Consider the following 21328-nt stretch of genomic DNA (forward strand, 5'->3'; position numbering starts at 1 on the left):
CAGAATGGTATAATTTACTACATCTCTTGTTGTATTAGACACAACTTATGCCAGAGCTGTACACTCACACTGACAGGCAAACACTAAACATTATTTTGGGCCTCTTTTTCAGTACGTCTCACCCAAGGAAACTTTGAAAAGTCTAGCATTGTATATGTTATTTTTGTGCAAGACAGTACTTCTGTTCTAGTTTTATGAAATGATAATCTAACACCCTACACCAGTGGTTCTCAACCTGTGGGTCGGGACCCCAGGAGGGTCTTCACGTTTTTTCGATGTCACTGAAGTGACAAGAGAATTTAATGCCTAAAAAGAATGAAAAGAATGACCAAATAATACCATTTGGCTAGTGCATCAAAAGTAACAAACTGAAAAATAGTCGACATTGGCCAAATTGTCAAATAGTATAAGAAAGTATAAAATATGGATAGAACCTAGCCAAACAAAATGTAATGCATTAACTCCCACAATTCCAAGTGCTTGAGGGGGTCCCCAGTTCAAATATATGAACTGGGGGTTACAGCCTCAAAAGGTTGAGAACCACTCAGGGTACCGATTTAATCTCAACTCGGTTGCAGCCTAGTTTTGCAATCTACATAGAACTTGATTTTATTTAATAACACAGCCAACATATTAAACAGTTGTAGTCTGTACATATATTATGTATATGCAAGCAGGCTAGTATAATAAAACAAACAAATGGTACACAAGAGATTTTATTTATAATTCAAATTTGTTGACATCGAGGCTCACAGAAACGCCATGATATTGTCATCATCTGGATGTTCCGGGCCACATCACAGCCCGGTTCAGTATACTGTGAGATTCGTTAAGAGTACAAAGTAGCTGATGCAAATGTTCTGCATGGCATGATCTTCAAATGAACACTTGTGCAATAAACCAGTGATTCTCAAACTGGGATCCTGGGCAGGGAGGGACCACCAGGAATCATTAAGTGGGCTCCAGGGGGTCCCCAGATACAGTAGTTGGAACTAGTGGTGTAAAAAGTAACAAAGCACATCTCAAGAACTGAGGTACTACTTTACTTGGCATTTCCATTTTTCAATAGGCCTACTTTATATAGGCTACTATTGACTCTGCTACATATTGTTCTTTTCACTCCACTACATTTTACCAGCTTAACAGATTTAAAACGTACAATACCTGTTTTACACATAGGGTATTTTAAATTAGCCGATCTATAAGGTAAGCTCACAACATGAAGCTAATAGTACTTTTCTATCAAGTAACATTTTGAATACATGACTTTTATTCATACAACATAGTATCTTTATAATCTTATTGCAACTTTTTTTCTTTATCTTTCTTTTTATTAGAGGCTTTGGTGGTATAAAGGGTTTTGGAAATGGGACTGAAACATTTTTCTTGTTACTTATTGCAACTTTTATTAAGTGAAAACTAAAAAATACATTTTGACCCAAATAGACCATACAGGTCTATAACTCTGAGCTTTCCATTTGGTTCCATTTGTACAGTCTCAGTTGACAGTAAAGGTGAACCAGGGACTGAGACCCCAAGGTCACTCCAACATCTGTCCAACAGCCTGGCAGAACTGGTCGCAATAACCAGCATGGGAGTTGTCGGAATCGTAGACTCCCTGCAGAATCCCTCGTTTTCCTCTTCCAACATACCCTGTGGGTTTAAAAAAAAAAAAAAAAAAACATAGGCCATGTTAGAAGGCCCCTCTATTTTCTATTGATTACCACTTTGAGGAAAGCATTGGTGTATATAAACCCAGACTCTGGTCAGTGTTCTGCCCAGACACTTCAATTTGTGTATGTTTCTTGTATTTCAAAATACACCCCCAGTAAAACACACACTGTCTTTGCAATGTTTATGTATTTCCTTTATAGCAAACTGCTTTCACTGCCAGGGTAGCAATAACTGAAAGAATAGTCATCACATTTCCAAGAATAAGTTCATACCTGGCATGTTTTTGAAAATGCTGCCGCATTGCATGCATACACTCAGTGTATACATGCGGTAGTACTCCTCTCTGTAGGATGCACTGAATTGACTCCAATTTCCCACACCTGTAGAAGAACAGGGAATAACTAATTTATTTTATACAAAAACACACAAGTGTGATTGACTTGGAGTTACAGTATATAGATGGGTTTCCTGACGACGTCACAGTGACGAATCAGTGAAGAATCAGTGTGCGTGCGCAGACTGACACCAAATGAACCCACTGCTCATAAGATGCAATGGAAAAGTGGTTACTGCAAAAATGCCTCCCATCAAACTTTCAGATGCTGTTTTTCTCTCAGTGTGGAGGAAGAATATTTAAGGTTTTTACTGTGATCTTTCACTCTTGAAATATATAATCCTTGGTTTATATTGTGTGTAAACAAATAATAGCAAAACTGAGTGTATTTCTCCATAAACATCTATAAAAAAAGGGGGAAAAAGAAAGAAGAAAACTTACTGTCAAGCCACATAAAGTGGCATTTTTTGCGGAAATAATGTGTTCCCACAACTGCTCGGAAGGTGGAGCACACCAGGGACAACTTCAGAAAGGCTGCGTCTCCCTCCGCAAGGACCACCTCAGCCAGGATGTTGTCCAGGATCTCAGGCGACAACTGAAACAAATCAGATTTAAGCTTTTATTTTTTTTACTTTGCAACTATAAAGCCAAATGTAATTAAAGGCAATACCTGAATTGTTATTAATGAATTCCTGGATGTTTCCAATTAATATCATATTCCCCAACATACAATTATTTTATTCATTTTTAATTTTGGGGCTTTTTCAGCCTCGGTTGATAGATATATAGTAGGTTGACAGGAAACGGGGAGATGGGGGGGGGGGTTGACATGCAAAGGTTGTCAGGGTCGGGACTCGAACCTGCGACGCTGCAAGGCTTGCATTACAAGGCTTAACCTGTGGCCCAGGCCACAACTAAATGAATCGAAAAATAAATTAGATACCTCTTCAATACCAGCAATAGACGACTGCATATTGGCCATGTGCTGCACAAATTCTTGCACCCTTCTTCTCTTCCTGCATAAATGTGAAAATCAAACCTTTTACCTTGTTATGATCCAACTAGTTCATCCCATGACTTATTTCGCTCCATTGTGCAGTTTAATAGAAAAATAAGAAATAAATAAATAATTGGCTCCAAAGACTCCCATTCTAACAGGAGGACAGATCTCAAAGTCACTCTTGTAGCACATAAATGAACGCAAACAAAGCTGACTCTGACAATATGTCATCAGGAAACTAACGTCTGTTTTTGTTTCTATAAATAAATCTTGTACTTTGTTACAGTTACGATTTTGTGTGGAAAGAAGAGCAAGTAGGCGGCGTAGGGACACCCAGAGCTTGGTCACTTCTTTAGCTGGTCTCAAGTCTGCTGTGTTGGCTCCAGCCACAGTTACCACTGTGGCTGGAACCAACACAGCTGACCTGAGACCAGCTAATCAATCATCACAGTACAGCTTAAGTATACTTCCACACAAAATAGTACCAAAATAGAACCTTTAAAAATCAATCTTACAAGATTTATTTTTAAAAACAAAAAAGGATGTTATTACCTGGTGAGACATATTGTCAGAATCAGTTTTGTTTGTATTCATTTATGTGCTACAAGAGTGAATTTGAGATCTGTCCTCCTGTTAGAATGGGAGTCTATGGAGCCAATTATTTATTTATTTCTTATTTTTCTAATAAACTGCACAATGGAGCGAAATAAGTCATGGGATGAACTAGTTGGATCATAACAAGGTAGGAAATCAACCCAAACCTCTAGAATAGAGGTCTTGTCCTTTAACCACTTGAACCCCATATGTGTATCTGGAGTCCCCCAGGGCTCAAAGCGTGTCTTTTCTGTTATTGTGGAGAAAGCTTCCACTGACAATAAACGCTCGATAAGCTCACAACGCAACGCGTCAAGTTGTGAGCTTGTCAGTCTGCTATTGTCAGTGGAAGCTTTCCTCACTATACCAATGCTGGGGTGTAAGTGGTTAAAAGGTGTTAAATGTATATATTACAGTGAAAAATCCTCCTGATGCAGACAGCGGTAGCACTAAAACATTACTCTTACTGTATGAACACTGAACAATCACTTTCTGAAAGGCAATAGGACACAATACAAATACAAAACTCATATTGGTTCTAAATTATGCGTCTTTGGGAATACACTAACCATTGTCGTTTGTCCATCACCACATCTTCACATTTCCTCTTCCTTGACCTAAAAAAAACATTAATAGATGTCAGAAAACTCAAACAATCATCGTTACCAACTTAATCCATTCAGGACTAAAATGCATTTTGAGACCGTAACGTTTATCCACTTGAGCCATTATTTTATGCTTTATCTATTGAAAAATCGAGGAAATGTGTGCAAATCTATGAATATTCTTTCAGGGCATACATTTTTAACTCAAGTGTCTACTTTTGGATGGGTCACTGAAACAGGGGGGTCTGGCGGCCAAATTACACATAATTTTGAGGCTCCTTGACATGAAAAATATTGAGAAACAGCGATAAAAACATCTTTAGAAAACTGTTGGCGTTCAGAAGACATTTTTAGAATCGAACGCAGGCCTGAAAAGAATAACCTTGTTCATACCTTTGGTGTTCCATATTGTCCAACAAAAGCTGGCACCACCACCTCCTTAGATCTGGCATATCATGCTAGTAGATAAAGACAGATGTGTAAGTCACTGCACTTTCTATCCTGAAATATTTATTAACAATTTTAGACCTTTAAGCACTCACCCAAGTGAAGTCAAAGGAGTCGGACCAATCCATTGCCATGTACAGTGCATACTGTAACACATTATAAACAACTGATTACATCCTATTCATGTTAGAGAACGTAGTAGTTGATTACAAGTGTTGATGCCGAGGTGCACATTCCCATCACTTGTTCATTTATAATGAATTAATTTAGATAGCGCTTTTCTGAACATGGTTCCAAGGTGCTTTACAGAAAATCAAAAATAATATATCAAAACACAAGCAGAATAAAAGAAAGAATAAAGAAAAAGCAGGACATCCAATGAGACAAAAAACAATAAAAAAAAATAGCAATACTTAGGAATAGCACTTAACATACAAATGGGTTTTTAAAAGCGATTTAAAAGTGGACAATGACTCTACTAATCTGAGACAGGCCCCATCACCCCGGGTTACAAGGCAAGTGACGGGAGGGTCCTACTTGAGGATCTGAGGCTGCGAGTTGGATTGTGAGGAAACAAGAAGTCCACAATATACTGTAGCTAGGGGCAAGACCATGTAAAGCGGTAATCACTAAAATTTTAATCTATAAGTTATTCTGCAAGTCACTGGCAGCCAATGCAGGGCTGCTAGGATGGGGGTGATATGGTCACATTTGTTGATGTTTGTGAGTAGTCTGGCTGCGGAATTCTGAACCATCTGGAGGCGGGATATGGATTTACAGTATAACTTACCATTAACATGAACACACCACAGTCAACGCTGCCTGCTGCTTGTGCTGGAACATTCTGATGAAAATACCAGAAGTTATTAAAAAGTTATCAATTATATGTAAATATATTTAAGGAAATTATATGTCTAATATTCAAATAGATAGCACATTTTACAAGGCATATAAAAATCTAACATTTCTCTCACCTTGTTGCAAACAGCTTCCCAGTTTTCAGGAATCAGCTGGTATGCTATTGTGCTTCAAAAGACAAAAAGAATAGCATGCTGAAATAGGACCACTAAAGACATTTGAAACAGCGAATATAATATCACAATTCCCGTTTGAATTAACTGTCATCACCAGAAACACATCACCAGAAAGATAATACATGCACCACAGTCACTGAGGGCTTCTTTAGAACACAGCAGAAGCAACATTCAACAGTGTTTTTTTTTTGTTTTTTTTAAACTCCACTAGGAACACTGAATGGTTCCAAACATATAAGTCCACCCGGAAGACAGAACAGTTCCTAAACAATAATATGACCATGCACAATAACATGCCAAATAATAGTTTATCAATTTTCTGTATTAGGGCTGAACAATTTAGGGAAAATACATTTCTGTATTATGGCTGAACAATTTAAGGAAAATAATATTTATTGGGATTATTTTGACCGAAATTGCGATATGATTGACCAAGATGTCTCTCCAGCACGATACAATTTAATCTTAAAATGGTATTTTGACGCATTTTTCACATTTGAGAAATTGCAGTAGGCCATATCACGATGAGACTAGTTGAGCAGCCCTAATTTTATGAAAGAACAATTCATGTCTTTTCCATATTTGAAACCTGCACAAGGACAACCACGACATATCTCCATAGCCATTGGGCATGGAGGAATCAAGCAGGCGAATCCTCTTAAGTTTAGGAGCCAGTACCTGTAAAATATTCATTTTAGGAATACTGCTGCACAAATCTGTCATGTGGAGAGTACTTCAACTTTACATTGTGTTTACCTGCTGCTGCATTCATGGTGACGAGGGATTCTACATAAATCCACTGGTCTGTGTAGATGCCAGAGTGGACAAAGATCACACTGTCAAAGTGGACCTCACAGAACATCCTCAATGGTGTCATAGTACTGCAAGACAAATGCACACACTATTTCAGCACATAGATACATATGTGTCTAATGTATGGATATAAGTAGAGGGATAAAGAACAAAACAAAATAAATATGAAATTGTAATGTCTATATCACACATGGTTGTAACTTTGTATCATGGGCCGACCACAACGAACACTGAATGATTGTTAAATCAATCTTCATAGTTATCCTTAGTGTTTAGTGTGGACATCCATTAGACTGTCATGTGAGCTACACATCAGTAGTAGATTTCAATGTGTGCACTACTGTGCATGTATGAGTAATTAACATTGACTTGGCCGGTCAAAGACAACCTTAGTAGTTGTTCACCTTCCTGATTCCAATCATTAGAAGAAGCTATGAACAAAGTAACAGTTCAGTGGCCCTGCAGTTAGCGTGAGTCAGTGTTACCCCGTATAAGAGCATCTCTGGCAATAGGATTTATTTTCTCATATCATGCAGGTCTAATTGAAATACAGTTTGCAAAAGCAAGCACATGTTTATGTTGACTGACAATACGCGACTCTGGCAATACATACATTTTCATGTTGAGATATGTTGTGAGGTATTGCTTGTATGAAGTTATATGACTTACCAGCATATCTGTGTCTTTGTACTAGACTGGCTGACTGGAGAAATGCTTTGTGAGGCCTGGTTTCACATGAATACCTTTGTACTACAACAAAAAACATACACAAAATGTCAATATATACAGTGGTCATATAACTAGTACACCAGCTGGCTGCCCAATCAAATCAAAGCATCTAGTAGAACTGCATTACAACCAAACCTGACCAGTATTTATGTGGTGCCTGGTTCTTAGTTTCAAGTTCTTTGAAGCTACCATGAACATACACACACCAACTGTGAAGGACCATGATAAGAATAGAGGTTTAGACAAGCTAAATTGACAAAAAAGGCACCCGGAACTAGTGGCAAGCAAACTGACACTATGGGAGCCAACCCAGGACAAAGCCAGGCGAGGCACAACACTGCACAGCTCAAGACCCTGATGCTAGACAGGAGGGTTGGTGTACGCTAGACTAGTAGACCATCATCGCACAGAGTAAAGACTCCCTTCACATATTCAGAGAGCAAACTAGCAGGCTTCTGTTTACGGGAGAAATTTGCAAAGCCAGCCAGACATCATGGATGGAGGTTGCAGGGATAATTCTTTGCAATACATTGAATAACACTTCCACCAGCACCAAAATGTTTCTTGGACCTTGTTCATTAGCCACGCAAAGCACTACAGAGTGAAGGGCACAGACATGCACAGACATGTCTACGGTATGTAGGAACTGATACATATACTTATAATACGTGAAGGTCCACAGAGGCATGACATGGATTTGTTTATACTACAATTTGATGTCTGCAGATGTGTGCATGTTGAAGAGCACTCAATACAATACATAATCTAATGACCTTCTTCCAGACACCTGAAGTACTTGTGTCAAGACAAGAGACCATTGTGAGAAGAGGTCTACTGTCCTAGTTATCTCTATCTTGCATCAGATATGACTGTGTATTCCTGTTATTCTCTGACCTCACATTATACTGTTATTCTCTTACCTCACATTAAAATACATTCCTTCAGCAAAGTCTCTTTTATTCAGGTTTTAATTCTGTCCTTTATGTATATATGTACGTGTCACTTATTGTCTTATAATATAATACAGAGGATATGTTTGCTGTTACAAATGTGCACTGCATCAATGTTCTACTGCTGTTTAATTCTCATTGTTATAAGTTTGCATGTGTTTTGCAAACTTATTGGATACTGACCAGAGGATGGACTCATTAGCTAGCTGGATAAATCTGTCATACACACGCTGTCTGGCATGAATATGACAAATAATCCAGGAGAAGATCCTCAGCACCACCTGCTCTGCTGTAGGTACTGCTGGACACACACACACACACACACACACACACACACACACACACACACACACACACACACACACAAAAAAATTGGGCCTGACATTTTATGAATGGCAGCAGTAGCCTTTTTCTCTTCATTAAATATTATTGGCTATTCATGAAGAACAATTCTACCTTTTCACAACTAGCAGTTGCGCTTGTTTTTCAAAGTGACTGTCCCACTCTCAGCAGTTATCGACTGGATTTAGCATGAATTTGAAATGCGTGATGCCTATGATGTGAGGCGATGCGGATGCACGGATTAGTGACAGACTGACAGCTGCTGCCTGCAGCACTGCATTTACTCTGTCAAAAGACAGTATGTCTGCACTTGCCTGGAATGCCTTGCATGGGATGAGGAGAGTGTGGAAATCTGACATGGGAGAAGACCTCAAGAGGCGGCTGTTCGTAGCTACAGTGGGGTCAGTACTGCTGGAGGGGGCTGAGACATGGACACTCACAGTAGAGCATGAAAAGGCCCTGGACAGCATCTGCTTTCGTGCAAGGCGTTTCTGCACATGCCATTTCTGTGTACACTGCTTTGCTTGAACACAGTCATTTTCCACTAGCCTCCATATCAGCAAGTTATTGTCTTTCGGCCTGGCGAGAGAGTATGTTTTGCCCCCTGTCCCGGTGGCGCTATAACAGGCCGATTCACGTTTTTACCTATAACTGCACCAATCTGCGTGAAACTTTGCACACACACTCCCTAGAGCAGTGGTTCTCAAACTTTTTCATGTCAAGGACCCCCAAATTGACATTTATTAGCCCGCGGAACCCCATTTGAAAAGATATGCCAAGGACCCCCATAAGAGAAGATTTTTTACGGCTCTAGCAGTGATTCTCAACCATTTTAATTTCTTGGACCCCCAGTTTGACATGCATTACGGACCCCCATTTAATGGCATTTCTATCTCTGGGACCCCAATTTATATTGTAAAAATCAATTATAATTTAACTATGAGAGTGTACAAATGGAACCAAATGGACCCGTTAGGGTCCATTTGGTTCCATTTGTACACTCTCAGAGTTACTGAACCATAAGGGCCCATTTGGTTCCGAACTACCTAGCTGGGGACCCCCTCAAGTACCCCTGGGGGTCCCCGGACCCCACTTTGAGAACCAATGCCCTAGAGGCCAAGGAAAAAAACGTTGCCCTGCATTTTTCACATCTGCCTTTTAGAGCGCCACCAGGAGGCTGACTTTTGTAAAACAAATGTTTTCTACTTACTCCTTCAGATTCTGTCCAAAAAACATGCAAATCGGTACACAGTATCTCTATAGTCATGTGATCAAGATGGATGTGTCCGATATTTCAAATTCCATCCTACTTGCCTAACATTGGTGTAGAAAATCCTCTCACTCTCTTGCTGGGAGTGGGTGGAGTTGGACCCTGGTTCTAATCATTTCAATTAGTGGTGGGCGGAGTCTGGTTTTAGCCTAATTTGGCACACCTGAGGTAGGTCTATATAGACGGGTTTCCGAGTGACGTCATCACAGAGCAGAATGCGCAATCTGCGCATGCCTGGGGCTGGGGGTGGAAGGCGCGTTCGAAAATACAGCCCTGAGCGGCAGTGAGCGCACTGGCCAATACAAACTAATAGGAGAGTGTGCTCCGGTGCGTAATTTCCAAACGCACCCATAGGCTTCCCCCCGCAGCTGCGCGGTCATATTCCTCTCAATGTTTACTAACAGGAAACCTGTCTATAGGCCCAGGTAGTGTCAGACCAAACATTTGTCACCAGGGGAAGAGGTGCTGCTGGCTAGTGCTCCTATGTTTTATGTCCACTTGATGCATATAAGTAAGTTCTGTTTGTTTCCTGTTTATTAGTACATATATTCCTTTTGATTATTTGTTTGCTTGTTTCCTGTTTATTAGTACATATGTTCCTTTTGATTATTTGTTTATTTGACATTTATGCCTTAGTTTTTATCACTTGTTAAGTTACCTTGCCTAAGTTTATTGTTATGTACTTTGTTTGATTGGTTCCCCTTGTTTGTTCTATTATAGTTTAAAATCATCATCGTCATCACCTCATCATCATCAGCAGCATATGTGTTGTACACAGAACTGGCAATAAAACCATTTTCAACTCTCAATCCTGGTCTGGTCCAACTGCTCTTGCCGGCATACTGGTGTCGGGGTATATCATTTAGCCAGGCAGTGAACTCTCCACAGAGACATTTTACATGGTCCTTCGAAGCGGATACTCTGCCACCAGATATGGGCCAGATTTGACAGCCACCACCAGCGTTGGAAGTCCAAATACACCGTGCCATGCAGCCATGGCCCCAGCACCACCTCAGATGCAGCCATGGCCCCAGCCTTCCTCCGGGCGCCCCCTGCGCCTCCCCCCCAAGTGGTGCCGCCAGAGAGTCCTCTCCGGTACCAGCTCCCCTCCAAGCGCACCCCGCGCCTTCCCTCCTAGTGGTGCCTCCAGAGCCAGAGTCCTCTCTGGCACCAGCTCCTCTCCAAGCGCACCCCGCGCCTTCCCTCCTAGTGGTGCCTCCAGAGCCAGAGTCCTCTCTGGCACCAGCTCCTCTCCAAGCGCACCCCGCGCCTTCCCTCCAAGTGGTGCCGCCAGAGCCCTCTCCGGCACCAGCTCCTCTCCAAGCGCACCCCGCGCCTTCCCTCCTAGTGGTGCCTCCAGAGCCAGAGTCCTCTCTGGCACCAGCTCCTCTCCAAGCGCACCCCGCGCCTTCCCTCCAAGTGGTGCCGCCAGAGCCCTCTCCGGCACCAGCTCCTCTCCAAGCGCACCCCGCGCCTTCCCTCCTAGTGGTGCCTCCAGAGCCAGAGTCCTCTCCGGCACCAGCTCCTCTCCAAGCCCCCGCCCAAGTGGTGCCGCCAGAGCCCTCTCCGGCACAGCTCCTCTCCAAGCGCACCCCGCTCTTCTTCCATTGGCGTCTCCAGGCCGAGCACACCTTGCACCACCTTCATCGCTGCAGCATGTCCAGGTGCACCCAGCATCACCTTCATTGCTGAAGCACGCCCAGGCGCACCCTGCACCCCCTCTGCTTCAGCCGTGGGCCCCAGCTCTCACCCAGGTGACGACCGGGCCACCTCCTCCGGTCCAGTCCTCTCCGGCACCAGCTCCCCCCTCTGCTCCAGTCCAGGAGTGTCCAGCGCCTTCCCCTGAACCTCATCCAGAGGGGTCCTGCCTCCGTTCCAGCCCCCCAGACCCTCTTCCAAGGTGGCTCCACCCCCTTGGTCGGCCCCAGACTTTTACCCAAGTGGCGTTGCCATTCTCTCGAGTGGCTGGTTCACCAGACCCCTCCCACCCTTCCGCCCTGCCTGGGGTTGTCTGCCCTTATGGGGCGGCTGAAGACGTGGTGCCCTTCCTGTTTATAGCCAGCCCCGAACTGACACTAAGGACAATGGCATTTTCTTTTTATAATCAAATAGATGATATTTGATGAGGCGGCTGTAGAAAATCCTCTCACTCTCTTGCTGGGAGTGGGTGGAGTTGGACCCTGTGGTTCTAATCATTTCAATTAGTGGTGGGCGGAGTCTGGTTTTAGCCTAATTTGGCACACCTGAGGTAGGTCTATATAGGCCCAGGTAGTGTCAGACCAAACATTTGTCACCAGGGGAAGAGGTGCTGCTGGCTAGTGCTCCTATGTTTTATGTCCACTTGATGCATTATAAGTAAGTTCTGTTTGTTTCCTGTTTATTAGTACATATATTCCTTTTGATTATTTGTTTGCTTGTTTCCTGTTTATTAGTACATATGTTCCTTTTGATTATTTGTTTATTTGACATTTATGCCTTAGTTTTTATCACTTGTTAAGTTACCTTGCCTAAGTTTATTGTTATGTACTTTGTTTGATTGGTTCCCCTTGTTTGTTCTATTATAGTTTAAAATCATCATCGTCATCACCTCATCATCATCATCATCAGCAGCATATGTGTTGTACACAGAACTGGCAATAAAACCATTTTCAACTCTCAATCCTGGTCTGGTCCAACTGCTCTTGCCGGCATACTGGTGTCGGGGTATATCATTTAGCCAGGCAGTGAACTCTCCACAGAGACATTTTACAATTGGCTTACAAAGTTTGCAGGATAGGTCCGTTTTGAACAAAATTCCTCAAATCATGAACGCAGTGTGCGATTTTCGTGAAGTTTCGTACGCACATTCCCAGTAGGCCGAGGAAGAAATGCCCCCCTTTTCACATTGGCCTCTTATAGCGCCACCAGGAGGCCATAATAACCTACCTGACCTGGCGGAGACTTGTGCTCCGAGAAGCACTTTTTCTAGTTCAACAATAAATCTGCTTTTTAGGAGTAATTGAAATATTGGGATACCATTATCAATAACAATATTATGTAGATAAGTTATATTACTTAATCAAATATACAACTGATTTCATCAGTATTGTTGCGGCTGTTTTTAAGATGTTAAAAGGCCGCGATTTACTAATGTCAATAATAATAAAAACCCAAAACTTGGCAAAAGTCACATTATGGCTCCTACAAGTATCATGCAGCCCTAATGCACATGTAGGCCTATTGCCTAGTATATGTGGGTATATACAAGATAGACTGCTCACATGCTCATTCATTATCACACACACACACACACACACACACACACACACACACACACACACACACACACACACACACACACACACACACACACACACGCTATTGTGGCCTGCTATTATAGTATAATTTAAGGAATACCATGTTGATAATTCTTCTGTGCTGATTAATTGATGTTGCTTCATTTTCTCATTCAACCCAAGGCTTTGGTTATCATTTATGTTAAGGGTCTGATGTTAACAGCACCATAACAATAAGCCATTACAGTATTATAACATGGTAAGCATGATTGAGCACTTTTTATTATTATTATAATTATTAGATAGAGATTTACCTGAATATATAATAGTGCAGCTAGTATTTGTTTTAGGGTTAGGGTTTTATCCCCATAAATTTACAACACATTTGCCAGCCAATACAAAGACATTGCTCTGAAAATGCATACCATTTGATGTTCAATTATTACCTGCTGATCCTTGATGACTGACGTTAATATCAGTCTTGCAGACAATACAAAACGCATGGCCATCTGTCTAAACTTTCAAGAAAGTTCAGTGGAAGCTATCCGTCCATCTATGGGACGGTAGCTTGGCAGCAGCCATTGAATCGAGTACAAGATGCTATCCGCCCCGCTAATGGGACGGCATCTATGCATGGAAAACAACAGCTGCAAGTAGGACACAGCACCAGAGCGAGAGATATTGAGTGACAGAGAGCGATATAAACGCAGTGAACAGCACGTCGTCAACTTGTAATTTTGCGTACTTTAGAGGGACACATTGTACCCGCGTACTTAGATGTGAAAATGCGGGCCACGCAAAATGCGTACATGTTAGCAGGTCTGAGTGTGTGTGCAGGTGTACTCACCTTGACGGTCAGACTCCTCACAGACAGCTCTGTAGACATATGGGAGGCAGTGGATGCTTCCCTCTGCTCCATGTCCCTGGTCGACATTTACACCTGCAGTCTGTCCATCCTGGTCCCTGGCTTGATGACCTTCTGCTCCCTCAACCATTTCATAAAACTACAGACATGAAGGAGAGCATCAGTCCACAGGTCATCACATCATATTTGACATCAGTTAAAAAAAACTTCCTGTCATCTGCAGACCTAGAAAAAGTGATTCATGCTTTTATTTCTTCTCGATTAGATTACTGTAACTCCATCTATTCAGGCCTCTCCAAAAAAGCAATATCACGTCTCCAATTAGTGCAAAACTCAGCTGCTAGACTTTAACCAACACCAAGAAACGTGACCACATCACTCCCATTTTAGCTGCTCTTCACTGGTTACCTGTTAATTTTAGAATTGATTTTAAGATTTGACTTATGACCTTTAAAGCTGTGAATGGACAGGCCCCCCTTTATATTTCTGCCATGCTGGAACCTTATAGGCCTGTACGCAGCCTCAGATCCTCGGATAAGGCCCTCCTGGAGACCCCCACACCCCAGCTCATCACAAAGAGTCGAAGAGCTTTTTCAGTCCGGGCCCCTAAGCTTTGGAACGCCCTACCTGTCACCCTAAGACGTGCAAATTCAGTATCATCTTTTAAAACTCTTCTGAAAACGTATCTTTATACTAAGGCCTTTTCTTAAATTTGACTGTCATTTTTGTTTTATTTGGGTATATCTGTATGTATTTGTGCCACTTGCTTTATTCTCTGATCGTCTATTATAGCTTCTATCCAAAGTTTTATCATGATTGTTCCTTTTATTTTTTGCTCTGTAAAGCACTTTGTGACTTGTCTGGAAATGTGCTATATAAATAAATTCATTATCATTATCATAGTTACAGAACTTATGAACTCTAGCTGGTGGTGGACTCGTACAGGACCTGCAAGGTTGACGTCCCTGTCCCTGTTCTTCCCCACGTGCACCAGCTCAGTGTCATCAGAGAGGTGAAGACCAGAGGGTTGAGCTCAGAGGTCCAAGGCTCAAAACAAAATGCAGGATGGAAATCCATACTTGTTAGAGAACAGTTATTACATAATCACCCGATCAAAATGACTTTGCGTAATCCTATTTTGGACATTTAGGGCAAAATAAATCCTAAAATGTTCAATATGTTCACATGTTATTTAAAAAAAATATAAAAAATAGCCGATCACAACGTGTCGCTTTGCAACACGTTGTGTGCTTGTAGATCGGTTATAATTATTATTAATTATCTGTCATGCAGCTCCCCATTGAAATTCATTGCCATACTAAGAATATATTATCATTTAGGCCAGTCTTCAGTTAATTTATCTTTCCCCTGATTGGCTGAAGCGCACGCGCGCACACACACACACACACACACACACACACACACACACACACACACACACACACACACACACACACACACACACACACACACACACACACACACACACACACACACACACACACACACACACACACACACGTGGGTAATCAGAGGAAATGAGTTTGTCATTCTATTGTTGACCAGCAAGTTTCAGTTTACAGTTAATCCAGTTCATAAAAGCAAGTTGAGAGTTCTGCACTTCACCTTATTGTTGGAATGTGTGTAAATTATGAAATTCCATTTGTATTCATGCTTGTTTCTGGTAATGTGATAAAGATCACTAGTGTGGAAGTATTGTTGACTCTATACGTGCATTTCAGTGCTGGTTAAATGAAACCTTATTTAGTGATAGACAGTATACATTTCCAATAGGAAAAGCATACATGTAATTCCCTCTGACTAGAAGCAGGGATAAAACAAAAGCAGAGCCATGGATGTCCCCCACCATCACCCCCAAACCCAACCCTGTGATATGTCTAGATTCACTATGTGCCCTCATTGGATTTCATGTGCAGAAGTACTTTGGCCATTAATATGTTTGGTCACTAGAGGGCACTCTAAGACCACATCATGGACCAGGGTTATGTTTAAATTATAGTTTAAGCACACAGACTCCCTCTGTGCTTTACATTCTACATAGAGCATCACAATAAAGGTGCAGTAAGTGATATGTTTGTGTTAAATAAACAGTGTTAAATAGTTTTAAATTGGGATATTAATCATTTCTAAAGTCTTTGTTCAGTAACAGTGTTAAATAGCTCTAAATTGTCTAGATAGTAATCATTGCCATAGACGGATTTCCGCGCGACGTCATCACAGAGCAGAATGCGCAATCTGCGCATGCCCGGGTGAAAGGCGCGTTCGAAAATACAGCCCTGAGCGGCAGTGAGCGCACTGGCCAATACAAACTAATAGGCGAGTGTGCTCCGGTGCGTAATTTCCAAACGCACCCATAGGCTTCCCCCTCCTCTGCGCGGTCATATTCCTCTCATGTTTACTAACAGGAAACCCGTCTATAGAGTCTTTGTTCAGTAACAGAGGTATTCCTGTCTCTCCAGCTCTTTAATAAGCAGAACATGCATTTTCAGGTGGGGATACCAATTCTATCCAACCAGGAGAGAGTACTCATACAGGATAAGGATAAACAAGTGCAATTGGAAGTGATGACACAGATAAGTGATCTGATCAGACTATTAAATTGACACTGATAAATGGTACTCTCTCCTGATTGAATGAAAGTTTAAACCTACACAAAACTGTATTTTTCTGTTTGTCTAAGAGCTGGAGAGGCGGAGAGAACAAACCCTCTGTAGCAATGTTTAATATCACAATAAAGAGCTTTAAACTTTAACAAAAAACGTTTTTTTAATAAAAGAAATATCACTTACACTACCTTATGTTAAAATTAAAATAATCTTTCTAATCTCCTCTCCAGAGGTGAACATCAATACGTCCCCTTTTCCACTCCTTCCATTTTCTCCCCGCTGCCCGCACCGAGTACAAAACACTGATGTTGGCTTACAAAGCAGCCAAAGGTAAGGCAGTGAAGGCAGCAAGGCACCCTACAACCAGAACAATGGGGGTTACACCGCGCCTCAAGACACATTCAGGCTGTTTCGGTGCATCTCACGAGCAGAACTCGTAGGCATGAAGACAGAATGCACTGGAGCAAACATCTTTAATACATCTTCATCAGTTCAACCTGATGAAGATTTATTGACATCGAAACGTCACGTTTTATTTGCCTGCACCCTGTGATTAAAAGGCTTCAAATGTCCAATCCTACATCACAACCCCTCCTGCTCACTCAGATCAGCTAGGAAAGCCGTCTGAACCTTCCCTAAAACACCCTGGACCACGCTCCACACTTCCCAGACTCTTCTCTCTCCTGGATCCCAAACTGTGGAACAAACTCCCCATTGCAGGTAGCACTGCAGACTCACTCCCAATCTGCCGCCGTAGACTGAAGACTCACCTCTTCACTTCAGACCTCCCCTCACCCCCTAGCACTCACCTCTTCAGACTCCACCTCACCCCCTAGCACTCACCTCTTCAGACTCCACCTCACCCCCTAGCACTCACCTCTTCAGACTCCACCTCACCCCCTAGCACTCATCTCTCCATTGTTTACATGGTATCCTATAGTTACAAATGTGCAGAATGTTATTTAGATAGTATGTTGTTTAGACAGATAATATGTTGATTGTGTACCTGGTATCCTATAGTTACAAATGCACAGATTACATTATTATTATTTTGATATTATATTGTCAGTGGTGTAAAGTAACTAAGTACATTTACTTAAGTACTGTACAATTTTTAAGTATTTGTACTTTACTAGTATTTCCAATTTCCAATACTTTTACTCCACTACAATTATTTGAAAACTTGACAAGTTACTTTGTAGATATAGATTATTAACCACTTCAGCCCTATATAATTTCGGCCATTTGAAAATAGCCGATCTACAAGCTCACGATGTGACGCATTGAGAGCTTGTAGATCGGCCATTTTCAAAAGATTTGTATACATTTGAAAACTTGAAATGGGACATTCTGCATAATGAGTACTTTTACTTTTGGTACTCAAGTACATTTTGAATTCCGCACTTTTGCTTGTAACAGAGTATTTCTATATTGCAGTATTGATACTTTTACTTAAGTCAAAAATGTGAGTATTTTTTACACCACTGTATATTGTTTAGAAGACAGATGCTAGTTCTTGGTTTACTGAGGCACTACACTGTCTCTCTGCCTTCTATGTATGTGTTTACCTTAATGCTTATTGTAAGCATTGTTTCTCTGGATAAGAGTGTCTGCTAAATGTCTCAATTGTAAAATGTCATTTCTGACACATGATGATGTCACGGTGACCCCTGACCTTGGCGTTCTTCTTCTTCTCCTCTTCCTCCAGCTCGGCGATGTGCAGGCTGAGCACCTCCCAGTGCATGATGGGAAGGCGGAGTGTGTCCTCGTCCTGCTGGCCCTCCTGCCACACCAGAGGTCCCTGGAACATCTTTTTTCAGATGAGGGTCCGCCATTAGATACATGTTTTTTTTTGGAGGATCCTTGACTAGAATGAGAAACACTGGAATAGATGTATACATGTATGCCATCAAAATCCTCAAAATCATTTGAAGACCCCCCTGGGGGCCCCTACCCCCAGTTTGGGAACCACTGCATTAATGCATTACTAATTACAACATTAAAGTGATAAACACATTAATGCATTACTAATTACTATCCAATATAGTGCTTTTTACCTTTGTTACTGCTGTTGATGACAACACATTACCTGCAGGTCAAAAATATAATGTAAAACAATCAATCAAAGTACTTCTTACACAACTGTTAGTGTAAGTCTACAAGTAGTCGATTAATGTGAACAGTTTTACTAGTTTGATTTGATGATTCAAATCAAATGGCTGCCAGGGCTGTTTTGCATTGAATCGTGTCGGTGTCTGTAAGGCTATGCTTAGCATAACATAACATAACATAACATCAGATAACTTTACTGACAGACAGTGAGTAGACTACAGTGTATATAGATAGCTTGGTGGATCATGAATATAAAATGTACAGAGGACATACTGATAGAAATGTCCCTTGTTCTGTAAAGTTGAAACAACTGCCTACATGAAAACTTCAAGGTAAAAATCAATATGCATCGTGGACACTTTTAGTCTGTGATTCCACTTTACAACAAACAAACAAACAATAACAAACACGTAAAATCTACAATGTTAAACAAAAGTTACATTGTTGCCTTGCAGTCTGAGTTTAAAGAATCAATACATTAAGCATAAATTACTTTATTTCCTCAAAATCGCAGCTAAGCGATGATGACGCAAAACTGAAGTAAGCGTAAGTGCTTATAATATAATTATAACTCTCTTTCTCTCTCTCTTTAAGTTATAAAGAGTTATAACTAGTAGTAACTTACCAGTTCTCCCAGTCTATAAAGATCCGTAAAAAGAACAACTGAGGAATGTAATGTACACTCACCGTGACCAGTGTTGCCAGATTTAGCGAGAGAAATAAGCAACCAATCAGGTCTATGAAAACAAGCCCAAAAGAAGCGACTATAGACTACGTCGGCTATTTTACAAGCTTGTGAGCTTATAATAAACGGACATGGCAACACTGACTGAGAGACGAGGGCAGAGTAGTCCCCGCGTCACCAGACTGTTGCCTCCCACAATTTACAAATGTTTTCAATAGCACCCAGCTGCGTCCGCGCAGACGAGACTTGGTGCGTGAGCGTTGATACGTGAGTGCTGCTGTGTGAGGGACCGGAAGTGCCTGTTTTTTTCTATATATTAAACACATTTCTCTCAATATTAATGTTGAAACTGATTGTATCAACGATCGTTTGTATGATTACGGTGGATATATACATTTATAACATTACAATACCGGAAGTGCGTGTTTTTTTGGTTATTAAACCATTTAACTCCCAATATTTATGTTAAAACGTACACACACACACACACACACACACACACACAGAATGTGTATACATTTATAATAATGATGTTTGAGCACTTTATGTGTGTGTGTGTGTGCACATTTATGCATATATGTACATTTATAATAATGATGGTGCTCATCAACAAAAAATATTATCATTCTTAAGTTAATTAAAATAATGTTAATTATTGTCTGAGCCCGGAACTGTTATTTCTGATTGTGTTCATTATTTAAATGGATTATTATTGGTTATTAAACCATTTCACTCGCAATATTTATGTTAAAACGTATTTTACATAGATCGTATGCGTGATTACGGTGGATATAACTGCAAACGAACTATATTTACAACCACATATACATTTTTATATATATATATATATATATATATATATATATATATATATATATATATATATATATATATATATATATATATATATATATATATATATATACAATTCATTATTATTATTTTTATTTATTATTATTGTTATTTATTAATATTATTTATTTATTGGCCTTATGTTATGTTAATAATTATTATTATTAACATAAGGCCAATACATGAATCGAATACATCAAGTCAGGAGGGCACTAGAGACATCTGGGCACCATATTGTTGGGACGACTGGGCACCTGGACATCTGGGCACTAGGGACATCTGGGCACTATGGTACAACTGGGCACCTTGACAACTGGGCACTAGGTACATTTCGGCACTTGGACAACTGGGCACTAGGTACATGTGGGCACCTGGAAAACTGGGCACTAGGTACATGTGGGCATGGGCACTAGGGACATCTGGGCACCATATTTTGGACGACTGAGCACCTGGACATCTGGGCACTATGGTACATGTGGGCACCTGTACAACTGGGCACTAGGTACATGTGGGCACCTGGACAACTGGGCACTGGGGACATGTGGGCACCTGGACAACTGGGCACTATGGACATGTGGGCACCTGGACAACTGGGCACTAGGGACATGTGGGCACTTGGAGAGGTGGGCACCAAAACCATCTGGGCGCTAGGGACATGTGGGCACCTGGACGAGTGGCCAATTATGGGTGGAGTTCCTGGGCGTGGTATGCTGTTCCAAAATTGGTTTATACGACTTTTTAAATGGTGTATATATATAATGGTAATAATAATAATAATAATAATAATAATAATAAGGATAATAATAATAATAATAATAATAATAATAATAATTACCATTGTTATTGTTATTATTTGATGAATTATGATGTATTACTTTGTATTATTATTATGTATTCTTAGTAGTATTAATAATAATAATAATAATAATAATAATTATTATTATTATTAACATTAGGCCAATACATGTATCCACACAGCTTACAGCATTCAGTAACACTGGGTATAACTGCAGAATTAAATAACCCCTGTAGGCCTATTAATCATTAGCCCAAAATATTAGCCCAAAATATTATTATTGTTATTATTATAAAAAATAGGCCAACACATGCATCCACACAA

General features: G+C 40.8%; 1 protein-coding gene across 7 annotated transcripts; it reads right to left on the reverse strand.

The window, feature by feature from the left end:
* Positions 1–720: 720 nt before the first annotated feature.
* LOC311034689 (uncharacterized protein) lies at positions 721–19367 on the reverse strand. Of its 7 annotated transcripts, none has more exons than XM_084042642.1 (16): positions 19297–19367; positions 18617–18648; positions 18235–18369; positions 13915–14071; positions 8364–8478; positions 7171–7251; positions 6445–6569; positions 5629–5680; positions 5445–5498; positions 4750–4800; positions 4601–4665; positions 4172–4219; positions 2952–3024; positions 2450–2603; positions 1947–2054; positions 721–1653 (listed from the first exon to the last, which is right to left on the reverse strand). In XM_084042642.1, exons 9-16 carry the CDS (start codon positions 5451–5453, stop codon positions 1541–1543), a joined length of 621 nt encoding a protein of 206 aa, XP_083898768.1. In that variant the 5' UTR covers positions 5454–5498; positions 5629–5680; positions 6445–6569; positions 7171–7251; positions 8364–8478; positions 13915–14071; positions 18235–18369; positions 18617–18648; positions 19297–19367; the 3' UTR covers positions 721–1540. The 7 variants fall into 7 exon arrangements, 6 of the variants coding, with proteins under 6 accessions (XP_083898768.1, XP_083898764.1, XP_083898766.1 ...); XM_084042638.1 differs by having other exon boundaries at positions 14881–18369; XM_084042640.1 differs by having other exon boundaries at positions 8364–8481; positions 14881–18369.
* Between the last annotated feature and the right edge of the window lie 1961 nt (positions 19368–21328).

This window comes from Gymnoscopelus microlampas (genome assembly GCF_963454915.1).
Source record: "Gymnoscopelus microlampas genome assembly, chromosome: 19".
NCBI lineage: Eukaryota > Metazoa > Chordata > Actinopteri > Myctophiformes > Myctophidae > Gymnoscopelus > Gymnoscopelus microlampas.